We start from the raw sequence: 17,396 nt of genomic DNA, 5'->3' as shown, positions 1-17,396 counted from the left end.
TGTTATTTTGAAATAAAAACTTACCGGAGTGCAACTCCGAGCCCCTCCCATCCTCGCCTGAAAAGAGAAAAAAATCAGGAAGCACTCTGTATTACAATCACTTGTATAACTGACACTAAACTCAAGGGGGGAATTTACCTAAACTGGAGTAGCCAGAATCCAGAGCAGCAGGACATGACCACCAATTAGGTTCTAACTTCAGCTTGTTTAGTTAAAAATGAAAGACAGCAGCTGTTTGTTTGGTTGCTATCCACATCTGCTCCAGTTAGGTAAATTTCTCTTTTTCTGGAACACTTTTTGTGAATCCATGCATTCATTATTTAATGTATACATATCTTTGTTCTGACATCTAGTGGCAATCCAGTGTAACAACAATTAGTTATTATTGTATGATGAAGTGGTATAATCCAGTTAACCTGCATATTTGGATTTGTTGGTTTAATCCTTTGATAGACCCTTACATTCTTTGTCATAGTGGGCACATGGTGGTAATTAGATTATTGTCTAATTACACTTTAATTGACCGGTGAACATACATGTATCGCTGTTATGCTCAGGGGTCAGGCTCAGAGACAAGTAGCTATGGCAGTAGAGAGACTCCCACTGACCAGCCTGATAAACACACACAGGCCACCCTGGGGATTGACACAGGCTCACCTGAGGTTCAGGGTCTAAGCACTATCCGATATTCACCAGAGCTCCTGATGGTGGGGATGAATTTTGCTGTATCTTAGTAGCAGGTTGCGGTCCTTAGGATCGCCCTGCCAGGTGGTGAGTAAGCCGGGGTCCAGTGGCAGATATACAGTAGCAGATAGGGATCAAGCAGGAGTGTAGTCAGTAAACAAGCCAAATATCAAGTGATTGCAGGTTAGGAACAAGCCAACGATCAGTAACAAATGGTTGCAGGATGGGATCGAGTGGAAGCATAGCCGAGGAACAAGTCACGGCCTGTAACAATTGGTAGTGAAGATACAGACAGCAACAGGAACAGACAAGGGCAAAATATTGGCTGGGGAAGGGCACAATATTTTGGCATACAGGAACCGCAGAGACATGGCATGAATAGGAAGTGGGAGGAGCAAGGAGTTTAAGGTTCACCAGAAACAAGGCATGATTGTCCAAAGGATCAGAGAAGGAGCTGTCCTGCATCTCAGCTGGCTCAGCAAGAAGAGCTTTTGCTTGGCACAACAGAGTGGGTTCAGATCCTAGTCTTGACAATTGTCTTTTATCAAGTAAACCTACATTGGATTAAACTGACCCATCTTATTGGAGATTTAAGCTGTCTGATGGGAGGGTGCTTATTAAGCAGGTGACTATACTGACTGAATGGACTGAGGTCTAAAGGTGGTATGTCAGTGCATAAAGCGGTGCTTGAACCAGAACACCTCGAATTGACTCCACACAAAGGGAGCTCTCATTATAGCATAGAGCTGATTTTCTCAGACATTTTTAACACGGAGGAACTTGCAATATAATTTTCAGGCCCTTGGGGAACCCCTGATAATAAAGTATCTACTGCTCAATGGAAATTAATGTGGAGAAAACTAAGCTGTGGAAAATAGGAACACAAAATGTGGTATGCTTTGTATATTTGCTGGGCCTGCTTTATAATAGAAAATTATTTTCAGTAATATAAAAAAAATTAGGCAAATAATAATGACCAGAAAATAAACATATACCATGAAAACTGTAATGCTCCCTTACATTGGTAGTGCACTCTTACATTGATAGTAAGTGAAATACTTTTTTACATAGATGATCAGAGAAGGGCTTGCTTAGATTAGTGATTGGGAAAAGGTCCCCCTTGTTTTGATGATCAGAAAATAAGGGTTTCTTTAGATTGGTGATGACTAGGGTTGAGCGGACACCTAGATGTCCGTGTTCGACGGGTTCGGCCGAACTTTAAAAAAAAGTCCGGGTCCGTGTCCCGGACTTTTACCGAACTTTTCCCGGACACCGAACCCCATTGAAGTCAATGGGGACCCGAACTTTAAGGCACTAAAATGGCTCTAAAACACCAAAGGAAAGGGCTAGAGTGCTGCAAATGGCAGCAAAACGTAATTAAGAGCATGGCAAGTGCTCTGCAAACAAATGTGGATAGGGAAATAACTTAAAACAACAAAAAAAAACAGAAAAATAAAACAATGTTCTTCTTCATCTCTGAAGGACGAGGCCCATATGGAGTAGGAGGGAGGTTGAGGTGGTGGTGGATGTGGCGGTGACATAGGCGTGCGCACAGGGTGTGCTGGGTGTGCCTGGGCACACCCTAATCACCTAGGGCACATAGCATTGCCAGTGAGGAGATGGGAAAGATCTCCCTGGGACCTGCTCTGCTCTATTTCTCCTTGCCTACAGGTACATGGCCCCGATACATTACTCTCCCTGCTGGCAAACACATGCATGTGTATTTCAACTTTGGGGTGCACACCTTAATGCAATAGGCTGCGCACACCTATGGGCGGTGTAGGTGGAAGCGGCGGTGGAGGAGGACCAGGGCCGGATTAACAGCATCATGGGCTTGGTGCTGAGGATTTTGAAGGGCCTTAAGGGCCGTGCCTTGCCATGCACCCAGAGGAGGAAGGGTGCAGCCATGCATGCCTAATTCAACATGGGATGCTGTCTCTGAAGCCCATAAACACATCCATGCATCGCCAACTGTCCCTCCTTGTCCGGCCTTCACGCTGTGTGGGGAGGTTCTGAGGGTGCTGCCTGGGGAAGCGAGCATAGAAGCCAGACTTCTGTGTTTACAAGTGACAGAAGAGCGGTAACAGTGAATATGGCCAACCCGGGGCCTATATAAAAGGTAGGGGCCTGGAGCTGCAGCTCCAATAGCCCCTACATTAATCTGGCCCTGAGGAGGAGGACGAGGTAGCCAACACTGCTTCTTTTCAAAAATTTTAAATGAGGGTACACCCCAAAAGAGTGAGAAAGAGCAAAAATGGAACAATGGGTGGGTAAGGTCGGTATCCATTGCTATTCTGCATAAGGTACGGAAAAGTCCCGTGGGATCCATGCCTGGTTCATTTTAATGAACGTGAGCTTGTCCACATTGTCTCTGGACAGGCGGCTGCGCTTGTCTGTTATAACGCCCCCAGCCGTGCTAAATACCCGTTCAGATAATACACTGGCTGCAGGGCACGCCAGCACCTCCAAGGCGTAAAGGGCAAGCTCAGGCCATGTGCCCAATTTGGAGACCCAGAAGTTGAAGGGGGCAGACCCGTCATTCACTACATGTAGGCGTGTGCACACATACTGCTCCACCATGTTGGTAAAATGCTGCCTCCTGCTAAGACGTTCCATCTGAGCTGCTGGTGCTGCTGTTTGTTGTGGCGTGCTGACAAAGCTTTTCCACATTTCGGCCATGCTAACCCTGCCTTCTGAGGTGCTGGCGGTGCCCTGGTTGCGTTGGCGACCTCCTCCTCCTCCTCCTCTGCCTTGTGCTTCCACTGTGGCCCCGCTGTCAGATGGGAATGCCAGCAGCATGGCGTCTACCAGCGTGCGCTTGTACTCGCGCATCTTGCGATCGCGCTCCAGTGAGTGAATTAAGGACGGTACGTTGTCCTTGTAACGAGGATCCAGCAGCGTGGCCACCCAGTAATCAGCACAAGTTAGAATGTGGGCAACTCGGCGGTCGTTGTGGAGACACTGCAGCATGTAATCGCTCATGTGTGCCAGGCTGCCCAGAGGCAACGAAAGGCTGTCCTCTGTGGGAGGTGTATCGTCCGTGTCCTCTGTATCCCCCCAGCCATGCACCAGTGATGGCCATGAGCTGGCCTGGGTGCCACCCTGCTGTGAACATGGTTCCATCTCCTCCTCCAGCTCCTCCTCCTCCTCATCCTCCAGAACTGTGCCCCTGCTGGACAATTGCGTCCCTGGCGTTTGCGTGTGCAGGAACCCACCCTCGGAGCCCCTTGCGAATGACTGCCCTGAAAGCCTTGGAAATGTTACCTCTTCATCCTCCTCCTCCTCCTCATCCTGTGCCACATCCTCTTCCATCATCGCCCGAATTGTTTTTTCAAGGAGGCATAGAAGTGGGATAGTTAAGCTGAGAACGGCGTCATTGCCACTGGCCATGTTGGTGGAGTACTCAAAACAGCGCAACAAGGCACACAGGTCTCGCATGGAGGCCCAGTTATTGGTGGTGAAGTGGTGCTGTTCCGCAGAGCGACTCACGCGTGCGTGCTGCAGCTGAAACTCCACTATGGCCTGCTGCTGCTCGCACAGTCTTTCCAGCATGTGCAAGGTGGAGTTCCACCTTGTGGGCACGTCACATATGAGGCGGTGAGCGGGAAGGCCGAAGTTACGCTGCAGCGCTGCCAGGCGAGCAGCAGCAGGGTGAGAACGCCGAAAGTGCGCACAAACGGCCCGCACTTTCTGCAGCAGCTCTGACATATCGGGGTAGTTTTTAAGGAACCTCTGCACCACCAAATTCAGCACATGCGCCAGGCAAGGGATGTGCGTCAAACCGGCTAGGCCCAGAGCTGCTATGAGATTTCGCCCGTTATCGCACACCACCAGGCCGGGCTTGAGGCTCGCTGGCAGCAACCACTCATTTGTCTGCTGTTCCATGCTCCTCCACAACTCCTGCGCGGTGTGTGGTTTGTCCCCCAAACAGGCAAGTTGTAAAACTGCCTGCTGTCGTTTACCCCTGGCCGTGCTGAAGTTGGTGGTGAAGGTGTTACGCTGTCCGGATGAGGAGGCGGTAGAGGATGAGGAAGCGGAGTAGGAGGAGTTAGGAACAGGAGGCAAACTGAAGCGCCCTGCAATCCTCGGTGGTGGAAGGACATGCGCCAAATTGCTATCCGCCTCAGGCCCATCCGCCACTGCATTTACCCAGTGTGCCGTTAGGGAGATATAACGCCCCTGACCGTGCTTACTGGTCCACGTATCCGTAGTTAGGTGGACCTTGGCACAGATGGCGTTGCGCAGTGCACACCTGATATTTTCCCCCACTTGGTTGTGCAGGGAAGGGATGGCTTGCCTGGAAAAGTAGTGGCGGCTGGGCACGACGTACTGTGGGACAGCCACCGACATAAGGTTTTTAAAACTGTGCGTCTCCACCAGACGGAATGACAGCATTTCAAAGGCCAATAATTTTGAAATGCTGGCATTCAGGGCCAGGGATCGCGGGTGGGTAGGGGGGTACTTCCTCTTCCTCTCAAGTGTTTGGGAGATGGAAAGCTGAACGCTTCCACGGGACATTGTGGAGATGGTTGTTGGTGACCCAGGTGGTGGTGTTGCTGACAGATCGTCTGTTTGCGGGGTGGCAGGTGCCGGTATCACTACAGATGTGGCTGGAGCGGCCGAGACTGCAGCAGAAGAGGAAGCAGGATGAGCCAGAGACGTTTCTTGGTTTTGAAGGTGTGTACTCCACTGCAGCTCGTGCTTTGCACTTAGATGCCTGATCATGCAGGTTGTGCTCAGGTTGAGAAGGTTTATGCCTCGCTTCAAGCTCTGATTGCACAGGGTGCAAACCACTCGTGTCCTGTCATCAGCACATTTTCTAAAGAACTTCCACGCTAGAGAACTCCTTTGAGCTGACTTTGGTGCGCTCGTTCCCTTGCTGCGTTGGGCAGTAGCGGGCGTAGTGTCTAGGGCACGGCCGCTCCGCTTCTGCACCCTGCTCCCTCTTCTGCTGTGCTGGTGGCTCTGTGCGACCACCGCCTCTTCCTCCAAACTACTCAGGTCACCTGCATGACGTTCATTCCATGTGGGGTCGAGGACCTCATCGTCCTCCACATCATCTTCCACCCAGTCTTCACCCCTGCCCTCCTTGTCGGTCTCCACAATGCTGAACGCCGCAGCAGTTGGCACCTGCGTTTCGTCATCATCGGAGACGTGCTGCGATGATCCTTGCATGTACTCATCTTGAGAAATAAGTGGTTGGGCATCGCTGCACTCAATCTCTTCCACTTCTGGGGCAGGGCTAGGTGGATGGCCCTGGGAAACCCTGCTGACAGAGTCCTCAAAAAGAATAAGAGACTGCTGTATGGCTTGGGGCTCAGACTGCTGGCCTGATTTGCAAGGGGGTGAGGTGAAAGACGGTTGGACATTGGCTGCAGGTGCCAACTCTGACCTTTCTGCAGTAGACTGGGTGGGAGACAATGTGAAGGAACTGGAGGCACTGTCAGCAGCAAACCAATCTACTATCGCCTCAACTTGTTCTGGCCTCATCACTTCTAGGGGCGTTTGATGCCCTACCAAATACTGATGCAGGTTCTGTCGCCTACTCACACTTGAGGAAGGTGTTTCACTTGTGCGTGTAGCTGGCACAGATCGACCACGTCCTCTCCTTGCAAAAGGAGCTCTACCAGCAGCACCACGACCCAGGCCACGGCCCTTATTTGACGGTCTCCTCATATTTCTGTAATTTAAGATCTTGCCCTAGAAAGGTTTTTATTGAATAGCGGAATAGGAAATATGATCCAAAAAAGTGTATGTATCTCGCACGTACAAAACCACACTAGGCCCCAATTACTATTGTTTCTACCCCTAAAAGGATGGATGAGGAGTAGGAGGAGTATGGAACAGACAGCACCCTCAAATCTTCAGAAGTATGAGATGAACCCCAAAAACTTGGAAAGGTGGATCTCACACGTACCGACACAGACTATCCCGCAATTCAATTGATCCTCAAAGGTTTTTATTGAATAGCGGAATAGGAAATATGATCAAAAAAAGTGTATGTATCTCGCACGTACACAACCACACTAGGCCCCAATTACTATTGTTTGTACCCCTAAAAGGATGGATGAGGAGTAGGAGGAGGAGTATGGAACAGGCAGCACCCTCAAATCTTCAGAAGTATGAGATGAACCCCAAAAACTTGGAAAGGTGGATCTCACACGTACCGACACAGACTATCCCGCAATTCAATTGATCCTCAAAGGTTTTTATTGAATAGCGGAATAGGAAATATGATCAAAAAAAGTGTATGTATCTCGCACGTACACAACCACACTAGGCCCCAATTACTATTGTTTGTACCCCTAAAAGGATGGTTGAGCAGTAGGAGCAGGAGTATGGAACAGGCAGCACCCTCAAATCTTCAGAAGTATGAGATGAACCCCAACAACTTGGAAAGGTGGATCTCACACGTACCGACACAGACTATCTCGCAATTGAATTGATCCCCAAAGGTTTTAATTGAATAGCGGAATAGAAAATATGATCAAAAAGAAAGTGTATGTATCTCGCACGTACACCACCACACTAGGCCCCAACTACTATTGTTTGTACCCCTAAAAGGATGGTTGAGCAGTAGGAGGAGGAGTATGGAACAGGCAGCACCCTCAAATCTTCAGAAGTATGAGATGAACCCCAAAAACTTGGAAAGGTGGATCTCTCTCACACGTACCAACACAGACTATCCCCCAATTTAACTGATCCCCAAAGGTTTTTGATTAAATAGCGGAATAGAAAATATGATCCAAAAAAAGTGTATGTATATCACACGTACACAACCACACTAGGCCCCAATTACTATTGTTTGTACCCCTAAAAGGCTAGATGAGGAGTAGGGGGGGTATGGAACAGGCAGCACCCTCAAACCTTCAGAAGTATGAGATGAACCCCAACAACTTGGAAAGGTGGATCTCTCTCACACGTACCAACACAGACTATCCCCCAATTTAACTGATCCCCAAAGGTTTTTGATTAAATAGCGGAATAGAAAATATGATCCAAAAAAAGTGTATGTATATCACACGTACACAACCACACTAGGCCCCAATTACTATTGTTTGTACCCCTAAAAGGCTAGATGAGGAGTAGGGGGAGTATGGAACAGGCAGCACCCTCAAACCTTCAGAAGTATGAGATGAACCCCAACAACTTGGAAAGGTGGATCTCTCTCACACGTACCAACACAGACTATCCCCCAATTTAACTGATCCCCAAAGGTTTTTGATTAAATAGCGGAATAGAAAATATGATCCAAAAAAAGTGTATGTATATCACACGTACACAACCACACTAGGCCCCAATTACTATTGTTTGTACCCCTAAAAGGCTAGATGAGGAGTAGGGGGGGTATGGAACAGGCAGCACCCTCAAACCTTCAGAAGTATGAGATGAACCCCAACAACTTGGAAAGGTGGATCTCTCTCACACGTACCAACACAGACTATCCCCCAATTTAACTGATCCCCAAAGGTTTTTGATTAAATAGCGGAATAGAAAATATGATCCAAAAAAAGTGTATGTATATCACACGTACACAACCACACTAGGCCCCAATTACTATTGTTTGTACCCCTAAAAGGCTAGATGAGGAGTAGGGGGAGTATGGAACAGGCAGCACCCTCAAACCTTCAGAAGTATGAGATGAACCCCAACAACTTGGAAAGGTGGATCTCTCTCACACGTACCAACACAGACTATCCCCCAATTTAACTGATCCCCAAAGGTTTTTGATTAAATAGCGGAATAGAAAATATGATCCAAAAAAAGTGTATGTATATCACACGTACACAACCACACTAGGCCCCAATTACTATTGTTTGTACCCCTAAAAGGCTAGATGAGGAGTAGGGGGGGTATGGAACAGGCAGCACCCTCAAACCTTCAGAAGTATGAGATGAACCCCAACAACTTGGAAAGGTGGATCTCTCTCACACGTACCAACACAGACTATCCCCCAATTTAACTGATCCCCAAAGGTTTTTGATTAAATAGCGGAATAGAAAATATGATCCAAAAAAAGTGTATGTATATCACACGTACACAACCACACTAGGCCCCAATTACTATTGTTTGTACCCCTAAAAGGCTAGATGAGGAGTAGGGGGGGTATGGAACAGGCAGCACCCTCAAACCTTCAGAAGTATGAGATGAACCCCAACAACTTGGAAAGGTGGATCTCTCTCACACGTACCAACACAGACTATCCCCCAATTTAACTGATCCCCAAAGGTTTTTGATTAAATAGCGGAATAGAAAATATGATCCAAAAAAAGTGTATGTATATCACACGTACACAACCACACTGGGCCCCAATTACTATTGTTTGTACCCCTAAAAGGCTAGATGAGGAGTAGGGGGAGTATGGAACAGGCAGCACCCTCAAACCTTCAGAAGTATGAGATGAACCCCAACAACTTGGAAAGGTGGATCTCTCTCACACGTACCAACACAGACTATCCCCCAATTTAACTGATCCCCAAAGGTTTTTGATTAAATAGCGGAATAGAAAATATGATCCAAAAAAAGTGTATGTATATCACACGTACACAACCACACTAGGCCCCAATTACTATTGTTTGTACCCCTAAAAGGCTAGATGAGGAGTAGGGGGGGTATGGAACAGGCAGCACCCTCAAACCTTCAGAAGTATGAGATGAACCCCAACAACTTGGAAAGGTGGATCTCTCTCACATGTACCAACACAGACTATCCCCCAATTTAACTGATCCCCAAAGGTTTTTGATTAAATAGCGGAATAGAAAATATGATCCAAAAAAAGTGTATGTATATCACACGTACACAACCACACTAGGCCCCAATTACTATTGTTTGTACCCCTAAAAGGCTAGATGAGGAGTAGGGGGGGTATGGAACAGGCAGCACCCTCAAACCTTCAGAAGTATGAGATGAACCCCAAAAACTTGGAAAGGTGGATCTCTCTCACACGTACCAACACAGACTATCCCCCAATTTAACTGATCCCCAAAGGTTTTTGATTAAATAGCGGAATAGAAAATATGATCCAAAAAAAGTGTATGTATATCACACGTACACAACCACACTAGGCCCCAATTACTATTGTTTGTACCCCTAAAAGGCTAGGAGTAGGGGGAGTAGGGAACAGGCAGCACCCTCAAACCTTCAGAAGTATGAGATGAACCCCAACAACTTGGAAAGGTGGATCTCTCTCACACGTACCAACACAGACTATCCCCCAATTTAACTGATCCCCAAAGGTTTTTGATTAAATAGCGGAATAGAAAATATGATCCAAAAAAAGTGTATGTATATCACACGTACACAACCACACTGGGCCCCAATTACTATTGTTTGTACCCCTAAAAGGCTAGATGAGGAGTAGGGGGAGTATGGAACAGGCAGCACCCTCAAACCTTCAGAAGTATGAGATGAACCCCAACAACTTGGAAAGGTGGATCTCTCTCACACGTACCAACACAGACTATCCCCCAATTTAACTGATCCCCAAAGGTTTTTGATTAAATAGCGGAATAGAAAATATGATCCAAAAAAAGTGTATGTATATCACACGTACACAACCACACTAGGCCCCAATTACTATTGTTTGTACCCCTAAAAGGCTAGGAGTAGGGGGAGTATGGAACAGGCAGCACCCTCAAACCTTCAGAAGTATGAGATGAACCCCAACAACTTGGAAAGGTGGATCTCTCTCACACGTACCAACACAGACTATCCCCCAATTTAACTGATCCCCAAAGGTTTTTGATTAAATAGCGGAATAGAAAATATGATCCAAAAAAAGTGTATGTATATCACACGTACACAACCACACTAGGCCCCAATTACTATTGTTTGTACCCCTAAAAGGCTAGATGAGGAGTAGGGGGAGTATGGAACAGGCAGCACCCTCAAATCTTCAGAAGTATGAGATTGTGTTCACTGTACCCCACAAAGATTGTGTTCACTGCACCTCACAAAGATTGTGTTCACTGTACCCCCCAAAGATTGTGTTCACTGCACCCCACAAAGATTCTGTTCACTGTACCCCACAAAGATTGTGTTCACTGCACCCTAAAAGGATGTTGTTCACTGCACCCCACAAAGATTGTGTTCACTGCACCCTAAAAGGATGTTGTTCACTGCACCCCAAAAAGATTGTGTTCACTGTACCCCCCCAAAGATTGTGTTCACTGCACCCCACAAAGATTGTGTTCACTGCACCCCAAAAAGATTGTGTTCACTGTACCCCCCAAAGATTGTGTTCACTGCACCCCAAAAAGATTGTGTTCACTGTACCCCCCAAAGATTGTGTTCACTGCACCCCACAAAGATTCTGTTCACTGTACCCCACAAAGATTGTGTTCACTGCACCCCAAAAATATTGTGTTCACTGTACCCCCCCAAAGATTGTGTTCACTGCACCCCACAAAGATTCTGTTCACTGCACCCCACAAAGGATTTTGTTCACTGCACCCCAAAAAGATTGTGTTCACTGCACCCCAAAAAGGATTTTGATCACTGCACCCCAAAAAGGATGTTGTTCACTGCACCCCAAAAATGATTTTGTTCACTCCACCCCAAAAAGATTGTGTTCACTGCACCCCACAAAGATTGTGTTCACTGCACCCCAAAAAGATTGTGTTCACTGTACCCCCCAAAGATTGTGTTCACTGCACCCCACAAAGATTCTGTTCACTGTACCCCACAAAGATTGTGTTCACTGCACCCCAAAAAGATTGTGTTCACTGCACCCCAAAAAGGATGTTGTTCACTGCACCCCAAAAAGGATGTTGTTCACTCCACCCCAAAAAGATTGTGTTCACTGCACCCCACAAAGATTGTGTTCACTGCACCCCAAAAAGATTGTGTTCACTGCACCCCAAAAATGATTTTGTTCACTGCACCCCAAAAAGGATTTTGTTCACTGCACCCCAAAAAGGATGTTGTTCACTCCACCCCAAAAAGATTGTGTTCACTGCACCCCAAAAAGATTGTGTTCACTGCACCCCACAAAGGATTTTGTTCACTGCACCCCAAAAAGATTGTGTTCACTGCACCCCAAAAAGGATGTTGTTCACTGCACCCCAAAAAGGATTTTGTTCACTGCACCCCAAAAAGATTGTGTTCACTGCACCCCACAAAGGATTTTGTTCACTGCACCCCACAAAGATTGTGTTCACTGCACACCAAAAAGATTGTGTTCACTGCAGCCCAAAAAGATTGTGTTCACTGCAGCTCACACACAGAAAAATGGATGTGGATCACTGACACCTGCCTATCTCCAATCCCACACCACACAGCAATATCGATTGTAGTTTGTAGAACACAGTTTCCCTAAAATTCAGCAGACTCTGTCCCTAACAGGATTGAGAAGAGATCGTAGATCAGGATTGAGTGCAGATTCACCCCACCCCCCACACAGCAATATCGATTGTAGTTTGTAGAAGACACTGACCCTATAATTCAGCAGACTCTATCCCTAAAATGCCTACAACTCGCCCTGCCTAAACACTCCGACCTGTCCCTCAATTCTATCCGGACACAAATGGTTTTTTCCTGCCTATCTTTCCCTAATCAGCAGCCAGCACGTTGATGTGTGCTCTGTCCCTTAGCTAAGCAGCAGAATGACGCTGCTGCGGCGGCTGCCTCGAACTTATAAAGACTTGGTCACATGCTTCAGACGGCCAATCACAGCTACTAAGACATTTGCAGGCATGGCTGGGATGGCTTAAGGCACACCAGTTAAACGATTGTTGATTGGCTGTTGAAAGCCCGCCATGAAAAGAGCGCCAAAGCATGCAAAACCCGGAAATAAAACGACCGAACACGGATTTTTACCCGAACATACAGTAAAGTGTCCGTGTCCGTGTTCGGGTAAAAAAAATCCAATTATTCGGTACGAACACGAATAATACAGTCCGTGTTCGCTCAACACTAGTGATGACTAGGAAAAGGTCCTCCTTCCATTGATGATCAGAGAAGCGTGGTTCCCTTAGATTGGTAATAACCAGGAAAATATGGTTGGGGGGAGTACCGCGCTTTAAAGTGCTTAATATAACATAAATCAAATAAAATATATATGTGAAAAAGTGCCTTAGTGCTTCTTAAATATAATATTCATAAATAATATATCTCAATGTGCATAATAAATACAATCTAATATAAATCTTACAATAAATATGATAGGTGGTAAATCTGTTAAGCTAGAATGGATCTCAGTAAAAACAACTATATAAATACAGTATATAGTGAGAAAAATAAATAAAGTTATAAGTCCGTGACCTCTTTAAATAAAATAAAATAATGTGCTCCAAATAGGTGGTTTACAAATATAAGGTGCTAAAGTGTCCTTTAAATAAATATATAAATGTATAGCGATAAAACTAATCTTCTTATCAAAATATGGCATGCAGGTGCTTTTTCGTGCGGTGCCCACTAGGTGTCCTATGCGCTCACCTCAATGCTCTTTTTAAGAGAGCCTTAAGTATATGCCTCAGTATGCTTTGTCTTTCTCCTTATTGGCATATATGTACCATTCTGAATCCTCGATTATATTTCCTTTATATAGACAGCTCTACTCCAGGGGGTATATGCGGTCCTTTTTATCTCCAAGAAATCAAATTGGGCCAAACATGGTGAAGTACGTCCCATAAATTTTATTAAAAAAGGTTAAGAGTAACACTCACATTTCATTTCGTCTTGTTTCTCACATAACAAACAATCCTTTGCCGATACGTCACTTCCGGTTTGGCTATCCTACGCGTTACGCTGCGTTCCAACACAGCTTCTTCCAGGGATCTTATAACTTTATTTATTTTTCTCACTATATACTGTATTTATATAGTTGTTTTTACTGAGATCCATTCTAGCTTAACAGATTTACCACCTATCATATTTATTGTAAGATTTATATTAGATTGTATTTATTATGCACATTGAGATATATTATTTATGAATATTATATTTAAGAAGCACTAAGGCACTTTTTCACATATATATTTTATTTGATTTATGTTATATTAAGCACTTTAAAGCGCGGTACTCCCCCCAACCATATTTATCTGAATTGTGTAGGTTACCAATTTTAGTACCTGCGGCATTAAAGTTGTTATTATTTTGATAAGAATTAAAGAGACAGCGCGAGGATTTCACCAACCCTTTAATAACCAGGAAAAGGTCCTTCTTACATTGATGATTAGAGAAGGACTTTCTTAGATTGGTGAGGACTGGGAAAACCTCTCTCTTACATTGATGATCAAGAAAGAAGGGTAACCTTAGATTGGTGATGACATGGAAAAGACCCCCCTTCCCCTAGTATTGATGATCAGAGAAGAAGAGCTTCCTTACTTTAGTGATGACTGGGAAAAGACACCCTTACATTGATAAACAAGGAAGAAAGGTTCCTTTATTTTGGGGATGACTTGGAAAAGGTCCCCCTTACGTTGATGATCAAGGAAGAAGGGATCCTTTAGATTCATGATGACTGGTAAGAGGCCCACCGTACATTTATAGTCAAAGAAGAAAGGATCCCTTAGATTGATGATGACTGGGAAAAAGTCCCCCTTACGTTGATGATCAAGGAAGGAGGGCTCCTTTAGATTTGTGATGACTGGCAAAAGTTCTCCCTCACATTGATGATCAACATAGTTAGTCTGGTTAAAAAAGAGACACAAAGGGGTTTATTTACTAAAGTCAAATCCACTTTGCACTTCATGTGCACTGCGAGTGCACATGGAATTGCACTTGGAAGCGCAGTCCCTGTAGATCCGAGGGGGACATGCAAGTTAAATAATAAACAGCATTTTTGCTTGCACATGATTGGATGATAGAAATCATCAGAGCTTCCCCTCATTTCAGAGCTTCCCCTCAGATCTACAGTACTGCACTTCCAAGTGCTCTTGCAGTGCACTAGTAGTACACAGTGCATTTGCCTTTTGTGAAAAAAACCCTATGTATATCTGGTTCAACCAATAAAAAGGGGAAAACAAAACAAAAAAAAAACTATTTTATAATCCTTTATACACAATCCCATACCCACAGTTGATCCAGAGGAAGACAAAAAAAACCCAGCAGACCATGATCCAATTTGTTTCAGCAGGGGAAAAATAATCCTTCCTGATCCCCCAAGAGGCAGTCGGATAATCCCTGGATCAAATTTACCTATAAATGTTCAGAAGAAGGACAACCTTAGATTGCTAATGACTGGTAAAAGGTCCCCATTGTATTGATGATCAGAGAAGAAAGACTCCTTTAGATTGGTGGTGACTGGTAAAAGGTCCCTCTTATGTTAATAATGAAGGAAGAAGGACTCTTTTAGATTGACTGGGAAAAGGTCTCTCTTTCAATTATGATCAAGGTCAAAGGGCTCCTTTAGATTGGTAATAACTGGGAAAAGGTCTTTCTTTCAATGATGATCAAGGACAAAGGGCTCCTTTAGATTGGTGATGACTTAGAAAAGGCCCACCTTACATTGACAATCTAGGAAGAAGGGCTCCTTTAGATTGATAATGATTGGGAAAAGGTCCCTCTTTCAATAATCTGATTTCAAGGAAGAAGGGTAATCTTAGATGACTGTGAAAAGGCCCCCCTAGTACTGATAATAAGAGAAGAAGGGTTCCCTTGGATTGGTGATAACTGAGAAAAGGCCCTTCTTACATTGATGATCAGAGAAGGTGGACTGTCTTAGATTGGCGATGACTGGAAAAAGGTCTCCCTTTTCCCAGAAATGCTTCCTTAAATTAGTGACTGGGAAAAGGTTTTCCTTACATTGATGATCAAGGAAAGAGGGTCCTTTAGATTGGTGATGACTTCTAAAAGGTCCCCATTGTATTGATGATCAGAGAAGAAAGACTCCTTTACATTGGTGGTGACTGGTAAAAGGTCCCTCTTATGTTAATAATCAAGGAAGGAGTCCTTTAGATTGGTAATGACTGGGAAAAGGTCTCTCTTTCAATGATGATCAAGGACAAAGGGCTCCTTTAGATTGGTGAGGACTTAGAAAAGGCTCACCTTACATTGACAATCTAGGAAGAAGGGCTCCTTTAGATTGGTAATGACTGGGAAAAGGTCCCTCTTTCAATGATCTGATTTCAAGGAAGAATGGTAATCTTAGATGACTGTGAAAAGGCCCCCCCCTAGTACTGATAATAAGAGAAGAAGGGTTCCCTTGGATTGGTGATAACTGAGAAAAGGTCCTTCATACATTGATGATCAGAGACTCTCTTAGATTGGCAATGACGGGGAAAAAAAGGTCTCCATTTTCCAAGAAATGCTTCCTTAAAATAGTGACTGGGAAAAGTTTCCCTTACGTTGATGATCAAGGAAAGAGGGCTCCTTTAGATTGGTGATGAGTGGAAAAAGGTCCCCCTTACATTGAGGATCATTGAAGAAGGCTTTCTTAGGTTGATGGTGACTGGAAAAAAAAGCCCCTCTTACATTGATGGTCATGGGAGAAGGGTCCCATTATCTTGGCAATGACTGGGAAAAGGTCCCCCTTACATTGAAGATCATGGGAGAAGGGTCCCATTATCTTGGCAATGACTGGGAAAAGCTCCCCCTTACATTGAAGATCATGGGAGAAGGGTCCCATTATCTTGGCAATGACTGGGAAAAGGTCCCCCTTACATTGATGATCATGGGAGAAGGGTCCCATTATCTTGGCAATGACTGGGAAAAGGTCCCCCTTACATTGAAGATCATGGGAGAAGGGTCCCATTATCTTGGCAATGACTGGGAAAAGGTCCCCCTTACATTGAAGATCATGGGAGAAGGGTCCCATTATCTTGGCAATGACTGGGAAAAGGTTCCTCTTACATTGATGGTCAGTGGGGAAGAGCCCCATTATATTGTTGGTCAGTGGAGTAGGGTTCCATTCCACTTAAAGTGATAGGAAAGAGCGCTCTCTACTTTTGAAGGCCATGACTTTTTATCACCTTTTCGGGTTCTGTCTTTACTTCAAGGGGTGCTAGAATGGGAGTTGTAAAAGAGGCCATCCTCATCCTCTCAGGCTCCTCATACAGTTATGTGTTATTATCTCTCTTGCTGCTGCTCCATTGTAAGGAAATCCTCCTCTGAAAATAAAACTTCTGAGAGGACTGATGGGCTGTGTCCCCCATAGTGCTCAGTGGTTCTTCTCTACATCACTACAGAATGCAGGAGGTTGGTAAGAGGAAGCAATGAGCACTGCGGGGGACACAGCATATCAACACTCCTGGAAGTTTTGTTTGCAGAAGACACTTCAGAAGAGGATTCCTCATAAGCAGCAGCAGGAGAAGTAAGCATTGCTTTGTCTTCAGACAAATGTAGGTGTCAATTTAAATTGTTGAATAAACCAGAATGTATTTGGAAGAGAACAAGCCTCCGAGTCACCCAGAGTCTTAATTCCCACCATGGTACGTGGTACACTCACAGCTTTTGCGGAAGCACTGGGCAGCTCCACCCAGCTTTTTGTTCAGGTCACTTAGCTCCTCCTCCATGCCACTTAGCCCCTCCTCTAGGTCACTTAGCCTCTCTTCCAGGTTGGTCAGCTTCTTGAGCTCCTCTTGTACATTCCTCAAGCTTTGCTGAACCTGATTGATTGAATTATTTGCATCATCCAGTTCTCTGTCCTTCCTGGAAAGACTGTCCTCCTTTATCTTCAACTTGTGCTGGACATCAGAAAGAGAACTCCTCATGTGAGAGATTGTCTGGTCAACATTCCTCTTTTGCAAGTTCACTGATTTCAGATTGTGTTC

At 45.1% G+C, this 17,396-nt stretch overlaps 1 protein-coding gene across 1 annotated transcript in view; it reads right to left on the bottom strand.

Moving 5' to 3' along the window:
- The window catches only part of LOC309543375 (C-type lectin domain family 12 member B-like), a 33,132-nt gene extending 15,736 nt beyond the window's left edge, over positions 1-17,396 (bottom strand). Inside the window, exons 1-2 of the mRNA XM_082242850.1 lie at positions 17,072-17,396; positions 25-57 (exon numbers count right to left, since the gene is read on the bottom strand). Of these exons, the coding sequence (XP_082098976.1) occupies positions 25-57; positions 17,072-17,336 (298 nt within the window). The 5' untranslated portion in view covers positions 17,337-17,396. The remainder of the gene's footprint in view (positions 1-24; positions 58-17,071) is intronic.

This window comes from Pelophylax lessonae, assembly GCF_965119305.1.
Source record: "Pelophylax lessonae genome assembly, chromosome: 1".
NCBI classification, from domain to species: domain Eukaryota; kingdom Metazoa; phylum Chordata; class Amphibia; order Anura; family Ranidae; genus Pelophylax; species Pelophylax lessonae.
The sequence above is the reverse complement of the archived record's forward strand: the minus strand, read 5'-3'. Positions and strand labels throughout refer to the sequence as shown.